The sequence below is a fragment of the Chaetodon trifascialis genome, chromosome 8 (assembly GCF_039877785.1).
Source record: "Chaetodon trifascialis isolate fChaTrf1 chromosome 8, fChaTrf1.hap1, whole genome shotgun sequence".
Classification (NCBI taxonomy): domain Eukaryota; kingdom Metazoa; phylum Chordata; class Actinopteri; order Chaetodontiformes; family Chaetodontidae; genus Chaetodon; species Chaetodon trifascialis.
Window position 1 is genome coordinate 22,787,379 of NC_092063.1, and position 24,827 is coordinate 22,812,205.

General features: G+C 41.9%; 1 protein-coding gene across 2 annotated transcripts in view; it reads left to right on the plus strand.

Moving 5' to 3' along the window:
• Positions 1–24,827, plus strand: part of plxna1a (plexin A1a) — a 248,462-nt gene that overhangs the window by 121,560 nt on the left and 102,075 nt on the right. For both annotated transcript variants that reach the window (XM_070968471.1, XM_070968472.1), the window contains exons 5-9: positions 11,700–11,800; positions 13,547–13,670; positions 13,966–14,119; positions 15,699–15,798; positions 24,172–24,286. In XM_070968471.1, the coding sequence (XP_070824572.1) occupies positions 11,700–11,800; positions 13,547–13,670; positions 13,966–14,119; positions 15,699–15,798; positions 24,172–24,286 (594 nt within the window). The remainder of the gene's footprint in view (positions 1–11,699; positions 11,801–13,546; positions 13,671–13,965; positions 14,120–15,698; positions 15,799–24,171; positions 24,287–24,827) is intronic.

Genomic DNA, 24,827 nt, shown 5'->3' on the forward strand with positions numbered 1-24,827 from the left:
TTCTCTGCCGTTTACCTGCACAACTCTTATCTCATAACAGTTAATGACTGCGATGTGATAACCTTCAACAAGACATCCCCGGTACATAGACAGTAACCGCCATCTGAGTGCTGTGTAATTTACCAGCAATTAGACATAATTGACTTCCATGTGTCTGAATAACTGTAGAGTGGAAGTGGAGTGTAATTGATACCAGTGGACGACGTCTGTGTTGATGTGACAGGGGAAATAAGGCCATTCGATCACAGCAGCCCAGGAAGCTGAAATGTACCACACGGACAGATGCATAAATACTGTACAGTAGGTTCCTTTATAAGGACAAGAGGCGACATTCAAGCAGAGGGAATCCTCCTATGTAAACATATGCACACTGATTATGGAAACACACCAACTGAATCACAGAATCATAGACACATAAATGGGACTTTTTTTTTTTTTTTTTTTTACGTTCATTCGTATGTTGTGGTTCAACTGCAACATTAACAAGATTAGAAGTAGTAGAGCATGTGTGAGGTCCTACATTCACAACAGTTTGAATAAGGCTCACATCACCCACATGACAGAAATACTAGATATAATAAGGCAATCAACGTTACAAATAACAGTGGCAACAAGGTCAAAAGTCTCAGCCAAATGACTCAACAAAACTCTTTGCGGATAAGAGAAATGAGGAAAAGCTTGAGAATCATGTATGTTTCAACTGAAGGTCCATGCTGGGAGATTTTCACATCATCAGCATTAAAGACTCCTACTGTTGCCACCAGAAAATCTTTCTCAATTATTAAAGCCAGTGTTTTATTTTTGATGAGCACTGATACGTCCATTACATGTATGTGCATGGTAGTGCAGCGACTCCAGTGAGGTGCAGTGACAGGAACCTTGTAGGAACCCCAAAGGTTCCTCTTTCAGATCCATGATCCATGGTGATACTGTCAGATTTTACAAATGTAGCCAGTAAAGAAGTGCATACATATTGTGCATGTCCGGTTTCCTGGAATACTAAAAGCCAGACAGTGGTTGTATAATTCAGCATTTTTAAAAAACAAACCTATTCACTTTTTGCAGTGTTTGATGAAAAGATCAATAACCTCTCTCATGTCTGTCAGCTGAATATGAAGATACAGCCAGCAGGATTAGCTGAACTTGGAGCAAGCAGCTATCTTGCTGTAGGTTGTGTGCTGTACCTATTTTCTTTGGCCAGATGCAGTGGAGTTTCAGGGGTTACCCGGCAACCTCAGGGTGACAACAAGGCTCCAGAACGTGTTTCCAGCTGTTTAAGTGTTTTCTGGCAGATTTTTTAATTTCTGCTTTGGACAGAGCCAGGCTAGCTGTTTCCCTATGGTTCCAGTCTTTATGCTAAGCTAAGCTAATTGCTTCCCATGCAAAAAGCAAGTGAGTGATTTATATGATGGCCACTCTTGTAACAGTGATTTTATTTTAGGTTTTTTTGCCTCAGATCTGTGCAGCGTCAGCACGTTTTGTCTCATTAATTTGTGTAATTTTGCCTCTGTCATATAGGAATGAATGGCACTAATGTACAGAGTAGAGAGGATGGGATGACCACCTCTTATTTTAAAGCAGTAATGCTCTTTCATTTACGGAGCTTCAGCACTGACCGAATTCACAGTCCAGTCAGAGAGTGAAATGGAAAAGGGGAGAGAGCCGGTGAGAGCTGAGGAGGTGGGAAAATATAATTGGTTTGCAGGATATGGTCCATTCCTTTCTGCGACTCTTCCTGCCTCATCTTTTCAATATTCTTAGGGGTCCTCACTTCTGTCTCTCTCAGATGGAGTGGGTTTGTGGAGTAACTGCTCTCCCAGTAGCAGCTTCAGACAGCATAGAATAGAATAAGGAGCTTCCCTCTGCTGCAGAATGTGAACTTGTGTACCAGGCAGTACAGGACCAGAGTGTGTCCAGACAGCCTCTCTGGCCTACTGATGAGGCACGTCTTCCTAGCCAGAGGCTGTCTGGACTAGAGATAATGTATCGTGGTTTAAGGTCACTGGCCAAGCCCAGAGGTGTATAAACTTCTGCTGTTTTCAAGCCAAAAAGAAAAAAAGAATCCAGAAGAAAAACTGTAGCTGCTTTCGCTGGACATGTTTAGTTACATTTACGGCCCCAGTCTAATAAAGACTCACAGGAGATGATCAGAAATAGAGTTTGACCGTGTTTGATGAGCTGTGTTGAGACAGAAGGTGTGCCCTGTCCAAGAGGGTCCAACTGTGAACCCAGCTCCCCTTTGCTCACTATCGTTCAGCATACTTTGTGTAAATAGACAGTAGTATGTGTCCTCTCAAACATACTCGTCATTGCAGAACTGACGCGCACACCACCTTCGGAGAGCCTCCTCATCACCATGGTAACCCATGCTAACCAATCTCACCTCTCCTGGCATTGCAATAATCCCCTACCCCTAAACCTTTATCTACTCGTAATAATAACAACGATAAGCATGTAATACATCCTTGGTATGCATGTATTAAGAAGATACCTAAGAAGAAATGCGAGCCACAGAGGAACTGGTTGTGGATCTCTTGAGCATGTTTTACCCCAACGGTTTTTAATATGTAACACCTAGCTTGTGTAAAATTTAACAGTAAAGGTTAGTTTAATGTGATCGTGTGTTTGACCATTGTTGTCAATGCTGCATTGCATCGTGGGATATTTTTTCCGGCATACACGGGAAATGGCATGCACCTCACCTTTTGTGTGCTTTTAGCTGTGAAATGCTCCACTGTGCTCAGCTGGATGCAAACACTGTCAGGCTGCTGTTTGTTGCTTTGTACTTACACAGTGTGCAGTGGGTTTAGCGGGACATTTTTTCTTGTTTGAACCAAAACAGCAAAGTTCCAAGCCATGAAACCAAAACAGTGTCTGCAGAGGGAAGTGATGCGTGGACCTGGGGTCCTCGGTGAGCTCTGCATTAGCACTCTTCTCACCATGTAGCTTGAAAGCCTGTTATACACGTACGCTCTTTGCTGTTCGTTTTCTGGAGAGAGGTATACCTTCAGCCTGTTTGTCCTTTTCTTCTCCTCTCCTCCTCCTCTTCATCCCTCCATCCCTCTCTCCTTGTTGAATAATAGAAATGCCAAGTGATGAGACCTCAAACATCAAAAAGCCCATTTCCCAGCTTGACAGAGCAATTTACCTTTTCCCATATTCACTCACACACATAATTAAAAGTGGTGGATTGGACTGCAGCGTATAGACTGCGTATCTGAAAAGCAGCACTGACTCACATATAAGCATGTACACACACACACACAGTGTGAAAACATAAAACTGTCCGATTTGCGGCGCGAGGAGAGTTTTTCAATTAGCGAGCGATGGATTTATACATGGCTCTCTTTGTGTCTCTTCCTCACACACCCACAGAGAGAGGCTCTCCATGTCCTTTCACTGTGTGTTTTTGCGTGCCTCTGGCTTTTGGTCTGTCTCTTTCTGTTCAGTCATATCATATCATTTTGGCGCTCATAAAAATGAACAATGGCACTAAATCAATTTTATCATTGCCGTTGTTTCCTCGTTACATGGTCAAATTGTCCTGAGCTAATAAAAACAGCAGGGTAAGAGAGATTTTTCATCCTGTCATCAGCCTCTGTTGTGGATGTCACTGAGACAGAAATATTTCTTGTGTCCTGCCTGTCCCTGTGGATGACATCACATAATTGCTTTAAAGTAAATGACTAAGTGGATTATAGCTCATCTATTGATTTCTACTCTACCTTTGAACCAAATGACTCACTTATCATATAATTACCAGTCTTACTTCTACCACGCAGCTAAGAGGTGGAGCTTTCTATTCACCTTTTTCCCATTATAAAGAAATAATCTGAAATATTTCAGACTAATAGAGCCTGAGGACCTGTGTTTATTTTCATTTATTTTTGGAATTTGTAATCTACTTATTGTATTTATGTGCAGTACGTCAGTGAGACCAAGCCCAGTCTCTCCTTTGCTGTAACATCATCATCGCATTTCCACGAATGAACTCGCAGGGCAAGGTCAAGCCTCTCCGCTTGTAAAACAGCTTCGTAAGGTGACCTGTTGGCAGAAAATGCCTTCGCTCGTTCCTCCACGAAGCTGCTCAGACAGTGGCATAATGGTCTGACGATGTACCTCCCTGTATCGATTTAGCTACAGTACAGAAATGTACTTAGCTGTACTGTACTGTGCAGTGGAGAAACCCTACCCCTGGCACCACATCAGACAGGGTTCATATTCAATTCACTCAGCATTTACTGCACTTGGAGGTCAGGGAGAAAAGACTGCTGTGCACTCCTCTTTAAAGCAGTTTCTTTGGTGTTTGTCCAACTTTTAAGTTGCTAAAAAATATTAGTGAAGACAGGGACAGGGAGAATAATGAGGAGGCGATACAGAAATCTGCTGGAAGTGCCCTTGGCCCTGTCAGCTAATTGGGGAGTTGAGTTTTGGAACGGCATGTCTTAGCAGTAGTTTTGCGTGGGCAAGTCGGTGAAATCGGTGACAGGGTGGTTAGACCATTGCGTAAAGAAGTTGTCATTTCAAGCAGAAGACAACTGTGTATATCACTTCTGAAGTCTCTGAGCAAGACATTGAAGTCCTTCAGGGCTGCTGCTGTCTAAAACTCAAGTTTAACACTTTAGTTTCACTGACCACTGAACATAGTGTGGTTAAATCCACAAGAGGTACAAGTGGCATTAATAAAAATATAAATATTATTTTTTTTGACGAATCAAAAGTAAGTTGTGGCTCCAAAGCAGATGCAAACAGCCACTCTGGCAAGGAAAGCACTGTGCCCGGCTTTTCGTGTGGTACAGAAAAGCATGTTTAAGTTGACAACAGTTGAAGAAGTGCTGCTGGAAGTGTTAATGGCAGTTCCCTCTGTGCTCATTAAAATCCTGTGTGGAGCCCTTTGGATGTGTTGTGGGGTTTTCTTGTGAGGGTTCACTAGTTGGACATAAGTCTTGTTTCCTCACGGTGGTACTTGGCAATTCAAAGTGCACATTACACGAAGTGCAGTTCAGACAATCAGTGTGGAATTTCCAAACCATTAATATATATATATATATATTATTGTTATATCAAAGATATATAACACATTTTATTATATATCCTAACATTGCAAAATTGAGATGGCTAATAACTTAAGGTAAATCTTAATGGCTTTTTAAATGTCATATTTCATTGACTCCCATTTTTATTGTAGTAATCTCATATTTGCAGGGTGCTGTCTTTTAACACTGGTGTGATCTACTCAAGGAAATTTAGCATTGCACTAGCATATTTTTGGATGGCATTATATCTGCTAAAATCCTTCTTTACTTACACACAACTACCCCCCCCCCCCCCCCCCCCCCACACACACACACACACACACACACGCACCCCAGCTGTCAACATGTCAACAGTCTGTCAAGGCAGAGAGATGAGTGATCGGCTGATCAGAATGTGATTTGTGAGACGGTCAAAAAGACAGAGAGAGAGAGAGAGATGTCTTAATGTGGTTGAGAGGGACGGCGTGACTTGGGTCTGAACAAGGAAATGGGCTGAAGCTGATTTGTGAAGGAACTAAACTGAGTGTCTGAGAGCATGTGTGTGTGAGAGCATGTGTGTGTGTGATAAAGAGAATAGAGGGCTTGGTTTGGATCAGATCTTTAAAGCTTTCACATACATACATTTGCATGTTTGAATGTGTGTGCAGATTTTTGAAGCTGAGCACCATGAAAAGGACAATTTTATATGTCACTGGAATGGAACAGTTTTGGGATATAATTTGGGGAAATATGCTTATTCACTTCCCTGCCAAGACTTAGATGATGCTTAGATTCATACCACTCATGGTTAGCTTAGCACACAGAGTGGACAGGGAGAAACAGCTAGTCTGGCTTTGCCCGCAGTGAACAGAGACCACATACTAGCACCTGTAAAATGCACTAATTATCCTGCTGAATCTTTTTTGTTTAATCCATCAAAAAACTGGTCTTATTGTCACCATGAGGTTGTGAGGTAGGTTGGATAGGTTTTTCTTTTCATATATGTTGTCAAAGGCATGTAGGGTCTCCACAGCCTCTGGGCATGAAACTGCTTATTGTTGAGATATGGCTGATACCTGCTAGTGATTAGACAGCTTAAGAAAACAAGAATGTATTTTTAAAGGATAATGATAGAGAGATCCACTCCTTACCAGGCTCTGTAGTTTCCCTCTTTTTCTCTTCTCTGTGTCTGTTTCCTCCAAGGTTGTGTTTGTCGGTGTCTACTTGTGATCTATGGCCTCATTAGCTGTGTTTTTCGGTGTGTCCAGCCAAATTCATGACAGATGAGAGCATAACAGAGAGACAAAGGGATGGAGAGAGAAAGAAAAAGCAAGGAAATTGGACAGAGAAATAAATAAATAAATAAGAAAAGTAACAGGAAAGAAAAAAAAAGGTGTTTATTTTACATTCTGCTGTTATTTGTTATACACCTGTGCATGTTGATATTCATACTGCAGATCTATCTAGCGTGTGCGTAGCTGCATGCTGGGTGTGCGGCGAGCCCCCTTGTTTTAATTGACTTGTAATTCACGTTCACGTGTTGGAGGAATAGTTTATTAACTCACACGTGAAGACGATCTTTATGTGCAAAATGCTTTACGTCAGAATGTGCGTGCCACAGATTGCATATCTGCGTGCACTTTGTCGCTGGTTACATGTGTGTTCATACGGCAGTCATAAAGTCTGTCTGGCTGGCCGAATAACCCATCCATCAGCCTATTGTGTCGTGATAGCGCCTTATATTCTCAGCCAATATTATACAGATGGGACAATTACAGCCGGGCCTATAGCTGCGGCGGCCTGGGACCGCACGGGCTCCTTATGTGGAATGAAACATCAGTTGCAATTACATTTGTATGTGTTTCTCATCCATCCTTCCCAGCATCCCTCATCCCCGACCCCTCCTTCCATTTTCTACCCCCCCTCCTCTCATCTGCCACTAGGCAAATTAGCAAATTAAGAGCCTCTCTATCATGACCCCGAAGCCGTTATTTATTTGTAATACCCCTCAACCCCTCCCTCACCTCCTCTGCTCTCCCTCTTTCCTTCACTCTGGAAACATGACCAAAAAAAAAAAAAAAGCATCTGACCCCATTGGATGTTTTCTTTTTTTGTCAGAAACACTGCCCATTATCAGTTGGAAGACTGAAATGAATGGTTAAAATGGACATTTTTCCATTGTGATCTCATTCTTGCTGTCATCCTCTACCTCGTCTCCTAATTCTCCTGTCCTCTCCCCCCCGCCTCCCTCCACTGTCCACAGATGAATGTTTCCCTCAGCAGCAGCAAATAGGCCAGGGATGAAAATGCCATATTTAATATAAATAGGTGGTTCTCACTTACTTACTGTCACACACACACACACACACACACACACGCTCCCTAGCCACCTCAGTAAGACAAAGAGTCTTTGGCCGAGCATCTCCCGTTTCCCATCCCATTATCTGTTTTCTAAAACTCAATAATTGAACTGTTCCATTCGAATACATCATCCGCCCCACTACCACAAAGCCCCATTGAATAAACTTCTCTCTCTGGCTGTTGTGCTTGAGCGCGACATGTTTTTTTTCCTCCTCCCTCTATCAGACAGGCTGTATTACTAGCGTGGTATTTGTCCAGGCACAAGTAATGACTGCAATTTGCTGCTATTTGGTGTCCTGTAAGAGGCCTGTGCCTGGTAATGGCAGCATTATAATAGTTATCAGACACAGGTTACTATTATCATGCAATGAATCTGCCATAAGCTATTGTGTCCAACTGTATATCAGAGTGACACAAAAGGAGAAGATGTACAGTCTGAGGATGAAATGGAGGGATTGCTGGCTTCTAGATTAGGGATGTGTAGTTATGAAAGCTGTGCAGGGATGTAACTTTGTAAATAACATCATATACATGTATATCCTGACCACAAAGGGCAAAAGAAAAAGGGAGTTTTCTTTATATTTATTTGTTTTGGAATGACTTTACTAATATGGCAGAGCTTACGGGCAGTGAAAATGTTTGCTGCTGCCCTGTAGTTGTGAATAAGTCTTAGAGTCTACAGCCAGCCTTGGGGGTCTGTAAGGCTGTACTTGTAAGGCAAGGATGTTTAGAGGGTATAATATCTACCACATTCACTGTCTTACCTTTTTCATGACAGCATGCTAGCATTCGCTAATAAGGACAACAGCTGAAACTCATGAAATATTTCAGTGGATAAGGGAAATTTGAGCTGCCGGTGTCACAAGATTTGATAAGTCAGGGACCACATCCATCTTATAGTTGCTGACACATTTCAACATCATTGGGAGAATTAGAGCAAAAGTCAGGTGATCACCAAAGTCAACCTCTGGGGGCCATGAATGTACCAAATTTCATGACAATCTGGTAAGATACTTCACTCAGGGGTTAAAGAATCGAGTAAAAGAATTGATTTTCATATATACTACTATTATACTTTTACACTCACACACCAGTTAATCATACTTTCATACAGTTTCGTGGTTTGCTAATACTGTGTGCTCTGTTTTTCATGTCTTAGAATTTGTGATCTGGTGTTGCACACTGGAATTGATACTGAATTTTCATTGTTATATATCCTAAAACTACTATATCATACATGTCAGGAGAGAAGCTGGACTGGCACCCCAACAAACTAACCAAACTGCCTCACCACACCACGAATTGAGTGCAAAGTGCTGTCATGAATTTTAAGTGTTGATGCAGATTCAGAGACTATTTTGCCTACACGAGTCACGACTGGAGCAGGTCCTAGTGGAGCGACAGAGAGAATGAGGGAGAAGAATTTTCAAATTAAAAAAGGCTGTGATGTTCAGTTCAAAACTAATGCACTGATTGGATGAGAAATGAGAAATGAGATAGCATGCAGAATGGATATTTTGAAAGTACGGTGACATGAAAACCAAAATATACGTTTGTGTCTGTTTAATCATGCGGCAGTTGTTCATGTAAAAGACATGAAAAGAGCCTGATTTACTGTTTGAAGGAAGAGGGATAGAAAAAAACGTACATAAAGGTAGAGTTTCCTCTTTGAAGGTTTCTCCACTGCAGTGCCTGCAGCTGCCATTAGAATTCACCCTCACCACCTTCCAGCTCACCTGGTGTGCCCCCTGCCTTTGCGGTGTTAGTGATGTCGTCCCTCACCTGACTGAGGCAGCTGGAGGTGTGTGTGCGTGCATGTGCCCATGCGTGCGAGCGTGTCTTGGGTGGTCAGCAATGTATTTAAGTATTTAACAACTGCCCCAGAAAACTTGTCTCAGACTCTCAGTTTGGTCCAAATACTAACTTTCTCACCAGTGTGTGTGTGTGTGTGTGTGCGTGTGCATCTGTGTGTGTGTTTGCCTGAGGCAGCTTCCTTGTCTGCCAGTCCGTCTGTCACTGGCAAACTGCATCCAGCAATTTGAGATACAACACATGGATGCAGATACACTGGTGATTTTGGAGATTTAAGAGAGAACAGAGAAGAACTGAGTGTGCACAGGTATGATTAAAGCATTTCAAAATACCTTCTTAACGGATAATTCCTTGACTTTAGAGTATACAACCTGGGTGAGATTCAAGGTAACTCTTCCTGATAATCGTGCAGACAGATGGTGGATGGTGAAAATGCAGGCAGCAGCAGAAAACATGTCTGTTTAATGATAACTGCAAAGACAACTATCTGTGGAAATGGACTTCTTAAATGATTCCTCCCCATCTCACTCTCTCCTCTGATGTTCGGGTACTTCTGTGGTTGCAGTTTAAGAGGCAGGTAAATGTGGATAGCATTGTTTGATGTCCTTGTTAATACCCAAGTTCTCCAATTTCCCCAAAGAGATCATTAAAGTTCCATTTTATCTTTGTCATGCAGACACACAGATGGCAGCCGGTAGAGATTTAGCGGACAAAAGGAGTAATCCTCGATGTTTATCTCAATGGCGTTAAGTACAATAGCATATTCTTTGGAAGGAATTCACAGGCATTGAGCAAATTTGGTCTTATGTTCTGATGAGGCTTCATGCAGAAATCTGTCCGCCATGTCTAAGCTTCACACTGGAAAAAAAAAACAAAAAACAATTGAATGAAGGTCAAACATTTCCCTTATGCTCAAATTTCATTTGAATGAGATAACGCTCCCATTCTGATAGATTTTGAGGCATTGTAGTTCATGACAGCCAGGTTATATGTTTAAAACAAACAAACAAACAAACAAAACAACAGTTAAACAAATAAAACTGTGGTTATCGTGGTGTGGTGAGATATCATGTGTCAGCATGTATCTTAGTGAAGTCGAGGCAAAACCGCGCAACGAAAAAGGTTCTTTGCAGCATAAAAGGCCTCAAAGGGATACTCTGGCAATTTTTTAATCACACATCTGCAGAAGAGGCAGAGATATCCACATGGGTTACGCTTCAAAAATGCTGGATCCTACAGCTCCCATAATGCACCTCAGTGCTCTCTTTGTTACATCCTCATTTACCTGCCTGGTAAATGGTTTCAAACTCCTCCTTCATTTGTAAGACAGGCTTTCAATTCACAGAAGTCTTCATGCTAGCAGCTCTGTGAAGCTGTAGTGTGACTTTGAGCTAAATGCTGCATCAGCATGATAATCTGCTCACAATGACAGTGCTCAACAGATATAATGTTTACCTTTGCTCATTAGCACTAAACACAAAGTACAGCTGAGGCTGATGGGAATGTCATGAGTTCTGTTAGTCATCCTTTGGGGAACAATAATGTCTGTTCCAAATTTAATGGCAATCCATCCAATAGTCAAACCATTTTACCCCAAACCACACATGTCAACCTCATGGTGGTGTTAGAGGATCACTGTGATCACTGAATTCATCCAGCTGTATCCTCTGGGCACCATGAATGTCTGCAATTCTACACCCAACAGTGCTTGAGATATTTCAGCCTGGACCAAACTTGGCCATGCAAGTCAGAATAACCGCGATGACATAATGAGCTGAGTAGTACTCCTCTGGGATCAGTTTTCTTTCAGTTTCAGTCTGTTACAGTTCAATTTAATGAATCTGTAATCCCGTTTTCATACTACAAGTGAAAAGAGCTGATTAAAAATTCTTCAACATGCAATGGAAAATTACAAACGCACATCCTGGGAAAACAAGATAATACAGCAAAAGTATGTGCACCTGGTAATCTGGAATCCTGTCATACGGCAATTTGTACAGGATGGAAAGTAAATAAGTGGCCAGAAGGCCCAGTTTTAATTTGAAAGGACATTGTCAGATATTTTAGTTTCCAGCTCCAGTGGACAGTTGTGAGCAGTTTACTTTTTCCAGTTTCTGTTTAGTGTCTCTTGAAGTAAACTGCGTGCTTGCATCAGTACTTTCTGATCCACTGGAGAACTGTGGGCGGCAGACAGTATATTACAGAGAGCTGTTTGTCAAGAGGGTGTAATCTTAACCCATCTGTGTGTTTACATGTGTTTAAACCTCTACTTCTTCCCTCTAGCTAGCCTTGTATGCAGCAGTGTGGAGTTGTAAGCAGAACCTCCAGAGCTGTTTATCTCTGATAGTCACAGTGGGTTTGTTCCTTTAATCTCATGTTCCAGGCACAGGACACCTCGGTAGATCCTGTGTACATCCAGCCTATATGGTCTAAGCTGTTTGCAGGTGGTGTACACAGTGTTTGTGTGCAATATTAACCAGGTGTGTGTTCCTGTGTGTGTTTTATTTTCAGGTCACCCGTGTACCAGTGGAGAGCTGTGAGCAGTACGCCTCCTGTGGAGCCTGTCTGGGATCAGGAGACCCTCACTGTGGCTGGTGTGTGCTACATAATGTGTAAGTGCATATCCTGCTCACTACATTGTATTCATGCAGTAATGCTGAGTGGTTGCATTGCAGTGGGTGTCCCGCAGTTAATTATAATATTTGACTTTAATGGACAGAATTGTGGAAATTGTGTAAATGCCATTTTTATTAGTCACAAATTTGTTCATTGTAACCAGCATCATATAGAGCTTTGTGGTGCATTGCATTTCCTAATGTGTTTTAACACATAACGATTGCAAAAAAAGTTGCACAAAGATGAAAATGCATGTTGCAAATGTATTTACTCACATGTATTTTTTGTGTCAAAAATGAGATTTTTGAATGGCAACATAAAAGCTGTTTACCTCTGAAGCTCCTCTGTGATCATAGATTTACAAATATGGTCACTGATAAAAAATTTGTTTTTCATCACACATCTGTGGGAGATTAAGTTTTACTGCAGGTGCATCACTGTGTCACTTTGCTTTGTCTACTTGTACGACTGGCCTGTGACCTGTTGCTTAGACTTATTGCCCGTGTATGCTCAAAATGAAGTGGTTTGTACAACTTGTCGTCCAGCCATAACTAAAGGAAAAAGTATTTCTAGCTGTTTGGAGCAGGGCTAACAGATATAGAGAGGAGTTTGATGTGACAACGCCACAGACTTTTGGACAGTCTTGGACAGTTGATAGTGTTGCACCCGTTTGTACATGTAAAAAGTGATGGAATATAGTTATGTGAAGGACAGAAAAGCTGGAGAGAGCTTCAAACCTCCACTGCATGTGGCTAATCACTGTGTGAAGTCATCTTGCCTGCTGAATTTCACGGTGGAAAAATGTGGGCACAGGGGGCTTCAGATGTTTCCCAATCTGACACTTTACAGTCCAATCAGCATGACTTTGGCCATTTCACATTTCCTCATGATGTAATCCGTGCTCAGGAAAGTCTTTGTTTGCTTGTTTGTTTGTTTTTTCTGCTCAGTCAACTGCATCTGCTAATTCAGTCAGAGACACCTGTGTTAAGGATTTGACTATTTGCAGCAAATCATACAGTTAGATGTGGTGGAAAAGGTTCTGCTCTGTGAGCGAGCTCTCAAAGAGAGTGTCATCAGAGTAATAGTGAGGAGTGTCAGCCTTTAAAGGCCAGCATGTACATCTGTGCTGATAGCCAAGCAGCTGATGAATGAGTCACTGATGGTGAAGCATGAATGAGCAGCTGGTGCCAATCAGCTAATGCAAGTGCGGCTTCAGAGCTTTGCCAGAACGAACGCTATGCCCCATTTCTCTTTCACTCTGCTTGTGTATTGGGCTTTATGTTTGTTTTTGTCTCATAATGATAGACAGTCTTATATTGGTTATAACTGCTCTTAGACCTTGGTAAATCATATCTTCACTTTGATGAACGCAGCCCCTAGTTACATACTATACAATCCTCATACATATTGTTGTCAGGATACCGAATTTGCTGAGATCCTACGAACCAGACTATGATTGCCAGTACAATGATGCAGTGCCAATGACCTAGTGCTGAATTCATGTCAACACTATATTCCAGATACTCCAGTTACCACTGTGTTAGCCATGTAACTGTACAGTCTGTTCATATGCAGCAACTAATAAACAGACTCTCTGCTTGAAACCCAGCAAACAAAATGTGCTTTACCCAAACAAGAACAACTGTAAACAGCTGGGTGAATTCAACGCAAAATAAATCGGCATACAGTCTTGTCAAGGTTTTTGAGTGGAAATGCAACTGAAGTGTATATTCCTGCTTTAGATGCTCGAGGAAAGATCGCTGCGATCGAGCAGAGGAGCCTCAGCGTTTCACCACCAGAGTGGAGCAGTGCGTCCGACTCTCCGTCCAACCCGACACCGTCTCTGTCACCATGTCAGAAGTGCAGGTACAGTGTGTTGGTGTGTCAGTGAACGTGTGCTTAGATGTGTGTGTATTGTTTGTGTGCATATTTATGTGACTGGAAGACATGGAAAAAAGTAAATCAAATATGAGCAAGAGAGATAAAGCTTGTTCTTGTGTTATCATGTGTCCATGATTCTGAGTATGAGCTGAAAAAGGAGTTTTAAGACATATATCTGAGCAGCACTTTCTACTGTGGGACAGTAGAAATGTTGCAGATTGCAAAACTAAAGGTAGATTTTAAATGTGTGTTGTCCCTCACCTTTCCTTCCTTCTCCTAGTTGGTTCTTCAGGCGCAGAATGTGCCCAGTCTCTCTGCTGGAGTGAATTGTTCGTTTGATGACTATGTAGAGACAGAAGGACGCATCTACGGGGGACGGATCTTCTGCCTCTCCCCGTCTACGAAAGAGGTTGCCCCCATCACGAGAGACCAAGGTAAAAATAAATATCCTAGCATTTCAAAAATACAGGGTGTATGAAGGGTTTGGAATCATGGATGTTTCCAGAAAGACTCGAATTCTTCTTTCAATTTTGCTTCCTGGGGGCTACCTGAAGGAAAATGTTCATTCTGTAAAGATAAAGAATGTAGGGATACATTCTCATTACTATGGAATATAATTTCATCATTCAGTTTCATAGTAACAGAATTACACTGAATCCGATTTTCATTTTTCATCATAAGATTTGTATTTCCAGAGGTTTTTATTTTATATTGCCATTTTTTCACAGTGACACTTTAATTCCATGACAGCAGTCAGATAGCTGCTGCCCACTCACCCTTCAGCCAATCACATACCCCCCATGTCTCCCCATTGTCCAGTGTGTAGAGTTGAGTGGCATCTGGTGGTGAGGTTGCAGATTGCAACTGAGTACCGCCTCCCCTAACCTCTCCCTTACCAAGCATGGTAAGATGGCCATTAAAAAGGTGAAAAACACAAAATGCCCTCTCTAGTGTCAGTTTCTGGTATGTCCATTCTGGGCTACTGTAGAAAAATGGTGATGCAACATGGTGGACCTGCCCACTCTGTAGATGCTTATTCTGAACAGATGAACAGCTTATTCTAAGGTAACGAAAACACGATTCTTATTTTCAGGTGATCATACACGAATGAACACATCATTATCAATGTTACATTATAAATCTTTACACCTTTAAGCAAGGTGCAAGTATATCTGCTACAGTTAGCTAACAATGCTTATGTTCTGCATAATCAGCGAAAGTCTGCTAGTGCACAGACACAGTATCTAAAGCTAGCTAGCCGGCTAGGTAGGTAGTATAAGCAGCATTGTTACGCTAGATAAACAAACGAGTAAGAAGACGTTAATTCTGTGTCAGTGTTCAGTCACAGTAGCACCTAATAATTTATTCAGAATTACTTCGTTGTTATTTGGCTAATTCAGGTAGAGTTTTTCTGCTTCATGCAGGCAGCATGTGATTAACTGAAAGGTGAGCGGGCGGTGACAGCACCACTGTCAAAATAATTTATTTATAAGAGTATTTTATTTATTTATTCATGTATTTTAATTTTTCTCTTTATGAAAAAAAAGGTAAAAATAATAAGCTGACATCTTGTGCTCTTAAACTTTACTTTTTTTTAGAGAAATGACTTCATCACGGCTCCTCTAGTTGTTTTGTTTGATGTTGCACAAACATTTATTTATTTTTTTATTTTTTGCTTCATTCAGCCTGTTCATTCAACTGTGGGAAACATGAATTACTCTATTCTTTAACTGCACCCTTTTCTTTCTGTTTATCAAAACAAAGAAGACTGCTGATTCACAAACTTAGTGCACAAAGCCCATAAATGTATATGAACAGCTGAACTGTTTCCTTCACTCAGGAATGTCTTTACTGCTTGTATTGATTCTGCTCCAGGCTCTGCTCACCTTCCAGCACAAACACTGTGGCTTCAAAAAGCCAAGAAAAACCGAAAATACACTACAGAAATATACTAATACTGCTGAAAGGAAAGAGCACTGCTACAGTAATCTGGTGTTTTGTGACTCCTTGTAGGTGACCAGCGTGTAATAAAGTTGTATCTGAAGTCGAAGGAGACGGGGAAGAAGTTTGCCAGTGTGGACTTGGTCTTCTACAACTGCAGCGTCCATCAATCGTAAGTTTTTTATCAAAATTCAACATTTTTAAATAACCTGAATGCTATATACCAGTATACAATGATATCACACATCCAGAAAGATGCAGACTGGTGGAAAGTCCTGATCAATACAAAGGTGACTGTGGTTCCTTTGCAAAAGCAATAATCCTAAAATACTGGCCTGCAAATAACTCCTATAATGGAGAATGGAGAGAACAGCATGCGACCTCTGCTAATTCATTATTCAATGTATTCAACTTTTTTACAAATCAATTAGTTAATTAAATCTCAAGCAATGAAGCAACTACTGGTGAGTGAAATAATAAATCGATTCCTAACCATGCAAGACCTAGAAGGGCAGCCAAGCTTGGGAGGCTAAAACACGTCAGTTGTGTTTCTTTGAAATGAATTATACCGAATCTAAGTATAGGAATACTGATTGACTCTTCAGCACTAGTCGTAGAGCAGTTTTAGTGTGTTTATACATTGAAGGACAGAGGAACTGAGGAGACTTCACAGTCTTTATTTTCACTACTGTGATTTGATGACGAGGGCAGTTCATTGAAATTGTTATGAATGGTACTTAATCATAGTCTTTAGCTTTTTGTAACATCTACAGTGTTACTCCAGTTGATGAAATATTGTTTGTACTACAGTCGTTAGAGCTGAACAATAGATTGTTTTCTATTGAAACTGCAAGAGCCACAATTTTAATAAAACTTGATAACTTAAGGAGCTGTAGAGGGGAAAGTTGTTTCAGTTGTTGACCTTCAGTGTTGTTGACTGTAAGGACAACTTTCAGCTCTAGCTAATGATGCTTAATGACGTGAGGTGGCCAAACTACCGACTGAAACTGCTGTTATCTCCTCTCTGCATGCTGGTGCTGTTCCATTTATTTTTCATCTGCCAAAGATGTTTTTGTTTTTTTCATTTTTGTAACGTTACTCTGTGTTCTTTTGATTTTGGAAAAGCTGGAGTGAACTGTGGTGAGAAACGTTAGCAGCTAGCAGGGTAGTTTTTAAGTACCAACAGCTGGCGGGTAGCACACAGATGCTACTTTGTTTAGCATGTCATATCACTGTTTTAGCTTATCATCTAACAGTGCTGAAGCGGGACTTCTCGGATTCAAAACTACACAACAGTCTTTACAAAAGGGGGCTTAAAAGTTGACAAATCTTGTGAGAACATAGCTTGACAACATTGCTAACATTGTTCAAGCAGTGAATGGGCAGAGCCACCAACAGTGTCTCTGTTAGATATCAAAACTTGATAAGGTAGGTTCATTATCAAGAGTCACTTCTGAAGTGCACGGTACACCTTGTTAACATTTGTGTAACTATATAGCTCTTTGGTGCATTTATATTGAATAAGTGAGTATGATTAGAAGATTACATTACTTAGAAGTCAGCTTCTCACACTGGTTTGAAGTAAAAAACCCAGCAGGACCTCAACAACAAGAAAAAGCATCATTTTATCTTCTTTTCATGTAGAAACAACATACATTTGTGATTCTGCTGGATTCAAACGTATCTTGTTTAATGCCATGTAGACCACCACAAGATACAGACCTGGAGTTTAAATGGGAATACACTCGTCTGAAAAAATATCAAAATCAATTAGTCATTTTCCTAAAATTGTAATCTCCAGTGAAGATTTTCATTTGAACTTCCACAAAGAGAGGAGGGGGGAGACGAGGAGAGGCAGAGCAGCAGTGAGATCGGCCTGATAATGAATGAGGAATGTGTTCTTAATTGACCTGCCTTGTTAAATAAAGGTTAAATGAAAATAAATAAAATGTCATTCCCTAAATGACTCTTGGCTGCTCCTCTGAAGTCGCTGAGTGGGATTCACTGCTCAGCGTTGCACACACTCTCACTCTCTCTGTCTTCTCCATCTGGCACAGACTCACATCCCACATTTAGCTACCTGCACTTTGTGTCAATACACCTGAAATGAAAATGCATCTGTGGCATACTCAAAGTGGATTTCTCTTTCTCTTGCCAAGCGGAGATTGATGACAGCATTACTTCCTCCGCTAATGTTTACATCATTTAAAATATTTGCTCCATCCTTTTCCCTTTCTCTTTTTTTACATTATTTTTTGCTATTGTGAAATAAAAGAATAATCAATATCAATATCAGGTCATAAAGAAGATCAAAGAACACTGTGCCCAAGGAGCTAAATTTAGTTCCTTGGCCAAAACACTGAAAAGAGTTAAAAACTCAGAAGTACAAATTATGACAATAACCTTTAATTCCTGAATCACAGGCTGTACAAGCAACTAGTAATGAGGAGTGTAAAGTGCACTTGTCCTGCTTTCATTCTCCTTTATGTCACCATCCTTCCCTGACTCTCTCCCTCTCCCCCAGGCTCTCCTTTACTTTCCTGGCTTCCCACCTTCCTCTTGTCTGCCTATTACTTTCTCTTCTCCCATCCCTCTCCTTTACCCCACCCCCAGCCTCCCTTTTCTTGCCCCTCTCCCGTTCATCAAGCCCATTTATTGCCTGTGCTCTGCTCTTGGCCCCGCATATATCTGCATAGTAATAGGCCGTTAATTAGCTTGGGTCGGGTTGCCTGTGTGGAGATTGTCATAATGGAGTGGGCTTGGAGACAGACCTCACCTGGGCCACTTCTCAGGGCCTCCAGGCCTAGTTCAATGGCTTTGATTCATTTTGTGAATGTGCGTTTGTGTGTGTGTGCGCGTTTGTGTGTGTGTGTTTGTGTGTGTGTGTGTGTGTGTGTGTGTGTGTGTGTGTGTGTGTGTGTGTGTGTGTGTGTGGACTTTTCTGTTTGTTCTTTACGAGTTAAACAGGGAGCAGGATGTGTCAAAGTAACTGTGCTGTCGTGTTTATTCATGCATATTTGTGTACAGGCAGGAAGAGTTTTCTCATTTGTCTGTGTAAGCGTGTGTCTGTGTGTGTGTGTGTGTGTGTGTGTGTGTGTGTGCTCATGCTTCGTACCTCTGATTAACCAGCCCACCTAGCCCTCCTCTCGTTGCTGCATAAACAGGCGTGCTGCTGTTTAAGCCTTTGATGTTGGCTTCACGGGCCCCCCTCAGGACTCTGCAGGACTGTAAAACTACAGTGCAGTTATTACCACAGCAGCTGTAACATAAACCCACATATTATACACCAGTCCCCCCCCACTGTCACCTTTCACCTCTGAACCTTTGACCCCGCCTGTCAGATGGTGCTGGAGCTGCGGCGTTCAGCGGCAGATAATGGAGTTCCTCCTTGTGGGCGGTGGGCAGGTGAAAGTGTAGCAGATACTCACAGCAGCAAATGCACAGATGTACAGTATCAGCACAGATGCACAAGCAGAGTAGCCTGCAGGCAAGCACCCAGACGGGCTCATGTTCAACTTCACACAGCCTCGCTCAACATGCTCAAAGGTGGATGCGCCAGCCTTACACATTCTCATATGGACACACATAAACAGGTGCACGCACAGTCGGGAGGAGCACGCAGACACAGAAGGCGCAGACTTGGAACAGCAAATTACGCTGCAAGCTATTTACATACTCCGTTACAATATTAGAAATTTGCATTAAAAAAGAGGTTTGGAATAGTTTAATTGAGCATGCGGGAGGAGGAATAATGCATCTTTAAAGAGAGGAAGAGAAACAAATGGGAGGGGGTGCGCTGGAGGCAAGAGAGGGACAAGGGAGAAAACTCACACTCCCTGAGAGCTGCTGAGGGAAAAGACAACTGAGAAGGAGGCATGAAGAGGGAAAAAGAGATATAAAGCAGAGTGTTAGCAAACGAGACAGAGATTGTGCCCATTGTGTCAGGAATAATGCGTCCCACACAGCTAAAAGGTTAGCGCCGCAGCCTCAGGCCACCATGACCATTACAATATGAAAGGGCTGAAAATCTATGCAGTGAAAAGAAGCACTCAAGGGAGGGGACCAGCCCACGCTTTGGCCCCTAGGAAGGGCTCTCATGCAGACGGGCCGTTCGCTTTCGCCTCCTGCCCAGAGACCAGTCGCATATCGCAGCTGCATTATCCACTGGCAACTTTCAGAGTCGTCTTGTTGGAAACGATTTAGATTGAAACTTTCCACCATTAGTTGATGTTCTTTTTTGTGGCAATAGTCGGTCCAGTGTCCAATAAGTGTGACCCTTTTTAATTAAACTGAGGGTTGAGACTCTCAGACTTACTGCTTTTGGACATCACCGTGACAAGATGCAATAATATCTTATAATGAGTCTGAGTCCCCTGTTGAGAATCTAAACTTCTCATTTGGTTCCTGTGCTTTGTAACTTAATGATGTATGCATCGTTTTATTGCCGCTCACTTTGGAGCTTTATTGGATAAAACACAAAGAGGCCTATTTATAGATCACATAGCGCAGCCTGTTATCTGTCCTCTAAACACTATCCACATGAAAGATATCTGGGAAATAAGATGTAAAACAAATCAGCATGTAGTTGCTCCAAGTACTGATTATTAAAGCTTTTATTCCATCAGAATGGGTCAGTGGCCTGCTTCATTAGGTTCGTGGCATGTTGACATGCTTTGGTGAGCTTTCAATAAAAGACTAACCTTCTAACTTGGAAAGAATCGCAACGTTTTGTGTGACTTTCTCCGCATTGACCAGAATTAAATGAGCATATGATTGTTCGCTCCTTTCATATATGTTTGTGCGGGGCCGTTGCTCGAATATCAACAGCTTTGTTCCATCGATCCAGCCACGCTAGAACAAAAGCTCGGAGAAGATGAAAAGGCGTTTGACCCGGCTCTGTTCCTGGGCCTTGTTAAATAGCAGGGGATTTTATTGACTACATTGCAGCAGCGCAGCCACTTACCCAAGCCAGTTGTCCAGGCATTGACAGCTCTACTGTAGGACAAGTCTCCACTGCCCAGGTGACACAGAGGAATGCTATGATGTCAACATGGGCGACAGCTTTGTGTGTATAAGTGTGTGTCAGTCTCTGAGTGTGTGTTATTGCAATCATTGGCGTGCATACACACACACACAAATGTGTGAATGAGTACGCCCAGTTCTCTGCAACAAGAAATCGATGAACCCTGGGGTTAATAGTGAGAAGGAACTGGCTCACCAGCTCTACTAACAAACATCAGACTGTTAGCATAACCTCAGTCCACCCCTTTCCCCATGGAAATCCACTGGCATTGATTATAAACCTCACACTGCAGTTCAGTCTAGTCTCACTAGCTTATCGCCAGCTATATGAAACCCCTCTCACTCTGTCGCTCCAATACAGGCGATTTAGGAGTTAACCCTTGAAATTCAGAATAAACCAAGGACAGATGGACAAAAACAGAGCGAGGATTAAACTGAAATCCAATTTAAAGTCAGTCTTTCTGACAGCAGGGTGGCATTGTGAGCTAAACAATTGTCCTTCAGTTTGGAGGACCCAGTTTTAAACCCCCTCGGTGGCTCATTACTGTGGTGTTTTTGCACTGGGCTTGTCAGAGATCACTTGTCAGTCAAACGGTGAAGGTGGTATTGCGATTTATTTTTCTTTTGACTCAGCTGCGAAAAAACGTTTGCATTTATTTCATTGGAAATCTTCTGAGACAAAACCACTCTTTCCTTATCCAAGCAAAGGCCAGAGAGGAGCTGATTAGAGCAGTGGGACAGACAAAGAAAAGTAGCAAAACGTGGCGGCACGCGGCAGGTAGTGCACATGCCTCACAGCAAGAATATCGCCGGTTCGATCCCCGGGTCGAGCAGGGCCTTTCTGTGTGAAGTTTGCATGTTCTTCCCGTGCTTGCGTGGGTTCTCTCCGGGTACTCCGGCTTCCTCCCACAGACCAAAAAACATGCTCATTAGGTTAATTGGTGAGTCTAAAATTGCCCTTAGGTGTGAGTGTGAGCGTGAATGTTTGTATGTCTATATATGTTGCCCTGTGATCGACTGACGACCGGTTGGGTGTACCCCGCCTCTTGCCCGTTGACAGCTGGGATAGGCTCCAGCCCCCCCGCAACCCTGAAAGGGATAGTCGAGTATAGGAAATGGATGAATGAATGTACAAAACGTTCTGTTTCAAAATAAAACTTACTGAGAAACATTTCACCTTGTTTCCACTTTGTTTAGGTTTCCGCACAAACGTTACTTAGTGAGGTTTAGGTTCATGCTTAAGCTTAAAATAACCACTTCCTAAAAGCAATCAACATTAGTTTCACATGGGAAGTAAACCCAGTCTGGTCATGTGTGTGGGCCACCACACGCTGCCCTCTAGTGGATCGGCAGGTCTGTTGCATGCTTTGCTGTGACACTGGGCTGTATGATAACGTGTTTAGCATAGCTGGATTTTAATAGAATGCATAATGCTAACTTTGACATAAACTTAACAAAGATAATTTGGGGGACAGTAAAACTGAAACACACACCATGTTGTCGTAAATTTGTTATGGTTCATGCTAGCTAACAACTGCCTAGTTGCACAACCAGCAGGAATGGAACAGCATTAGCATTCATTTGAAGTCATGTTTCTGGCCATCTGATGAATTCACATCTAAAATTCACTTTCTTTTTAGGTGTTTGTTCTCCACCAACTGGTAAAAGAAGGTTCATAAGCTGACTGTCTTTTTGCTGGAAAGGCACATTGTAATGTGCCATAAAACCGAAAACAAGCTAACAAAAGAAGCTTAAAAACTCCCCAAACAGTTTGTGAGGTTGTGAGTTGTAGGAGGCCCAGTTGAGTCAGAGACAGCGTATGGGAGAGAAGACGGTTGTAACCTGTAATTAGAAGTCAATTTTCTTAAGCTAGTTAAGTGAAATTTAGTTCAGAAGTGGAGTAAAGTCTAGAAAATCAGGACTTGTGGAGTTGAAAGAGAAAATCAGCACTTTTTACAGTCGCTGAAGATCAACTTCTGTCACATTCTGTACTTTTTTGTCCACTTTAAACATCTTTTCATCAATTTTGCAGCAAGCTTTACATCTCAAAATGATGCGCTTTCTCAGCCAGCAAAAGACAAGACCATGACAATCACGACCAGGAAGTGGAGCCTTCCTCTTTGTTCCTGTGGATGTGAGATTGACAGAGTGTAATTGAACACAGCATTGATATCAAAACACTTGAGGAAATTATGATCAAGTAGAGACTTTGAATGAAACAAGTTGGCTTACATTCCTGCTGAAGATGTTGAGGAATTGCTAATGCCATTGCTGAGATTTCTTTCTCCTTTTTCATCATGAAAACAAAGCTTTGCTGAATTATTGAGCAACTTTTAATTTAGCTTCTTCTATTAAACGTAAAAGTGAATACCTGAACTAACCTTTTTTTGTGCAACCTTCCCTTCCATTGTTTTCTGGAAGCCATGATAGCCTTGTTTTTGTATGGTAATCCATGTTTGAATGTGCATATATTCATTTTGCTTCCTCAACTCTGAAGAAGACGACGAAGAAAAAAAACAAGTGTTATATAAAAACAGGCTTATCTTGGTCTGCCAGCTTAGTTCACTGTAAGCCTCCAAGCATGGAAAATAAGAAGGGAGGAGTGGATCGCCAAGGATTCTCTCCTGCTCTCTCTCAGCTGTCTTCAGCGTCTGCCTTGGCCTCGCTGACAGCTGGAATAAAGTCTTAATGCACAAGGCCACAGTTACACTTATTATTCCAACGTGATTTGGGGAGATTTAGCCATAAACATTTAATGTTGTGCGACTGCGTTGATGCGTGTCCACGCTCAGCCTGTCAGTGTGTGATACGCATCCCCCGTTGAAGCTTTCCTTTTGATCTGTGTTTCCACTCTTCCTGTATTTCACTTGGCAACAGTCCTGCCAGAGCATATTGTACCTAATCTATGATGAATTCAGGTCATAGTAGCTGAGTTTCTGTCAGTGTATAAATGCTAATTGTAATTAGCAGTTTAGAAGTTCTGAATGAAATATCAATTTTCCTAAACTTTACATCAACGTTTGGTTAAAAGCTTTTGTTGAACAAAAATCTTCCTGATAATGTCTTTGTCGTGGGTGCTTTCTGATGCCGCTTCATGCTGCATTGAGGGAATGTGTTGAATTATTTGCTTTGAGGAGTAAACTGACCAAAATAACAGCTAAAATGGGATAGTTAGAATTAGAACTTTGTAGAAATCTGACATAACGATTGGCTGATAGGATGATATCCTTTTTCATTTTTATTTTTTAAACGTGAACACTTTGTGTCAAGGGATGTGACAAACTGGATGAAACTTTCTAAAATATCTCCAACCTTTAATTTGGCATTGTACAACAGTTTCTTGCTCCTTACTGCTTGGCATGTGCACAGATTCAGATATATATCTGCAATAACATGATATTGGCCTGGTCGATTTTTCAGTCTAACAAATGGAGATGAAATTTTAAACGAGCTGTGATGATCATTGCTTCAAAAACATGAACTCCTCTTAATTTCTCTCCTCCGTCTCTCTCACCTGCTCCAGGTGCCTATCCTGTGTCAATGGAAACTTCCCCTGTCACTGGTGCAAATACCGCCACATGTGCACGCAGGATGCCAGCGACTGCTCCTTCCAGGAGGGACGAGTCAATACCTCGGAGGTGAGGGTTGGAGTGTGCACGTACACACAGCACACACAAACATCCATGAGCACATGTAGTCAAACATGCTCTCACAAACACGCACACACAAAGACACTCAGATTCAGAAGCACAAAGCGAGGCAGGGATACATTTATGAGTATTAAAGCACGTGCACACGCTCACACACAAGTATTGATAGCGGTGTAGTAATGCCAAGAGTGCAGCTGGGACCTGTACACCATTTGAGTGTGTGTACGTATGTGTATGAATGAATGGTGCTCTGAGCGGCCCAGCAGCAGCTGTTATACTCCAAGCAGCGCTGGATTTATTCACTTATAAACAAGTCGGGGTGAATGAGTATGCAAATGGCAGCGCACGCTACCATCCCAAATGTTATATTTGCATGTAAACCCTCCTCTATCCACGAGCCGACTCGCTTTCACAGTCCCCGTCTAAGTTTCTAATTCTCGCTGTCTCTTGCACAAACAGAAATTCGCACTGACAAACACAAATTAGCTTTTGCTTTCAGGAAGTTGCACTTAATACCCAGCCACTTCCA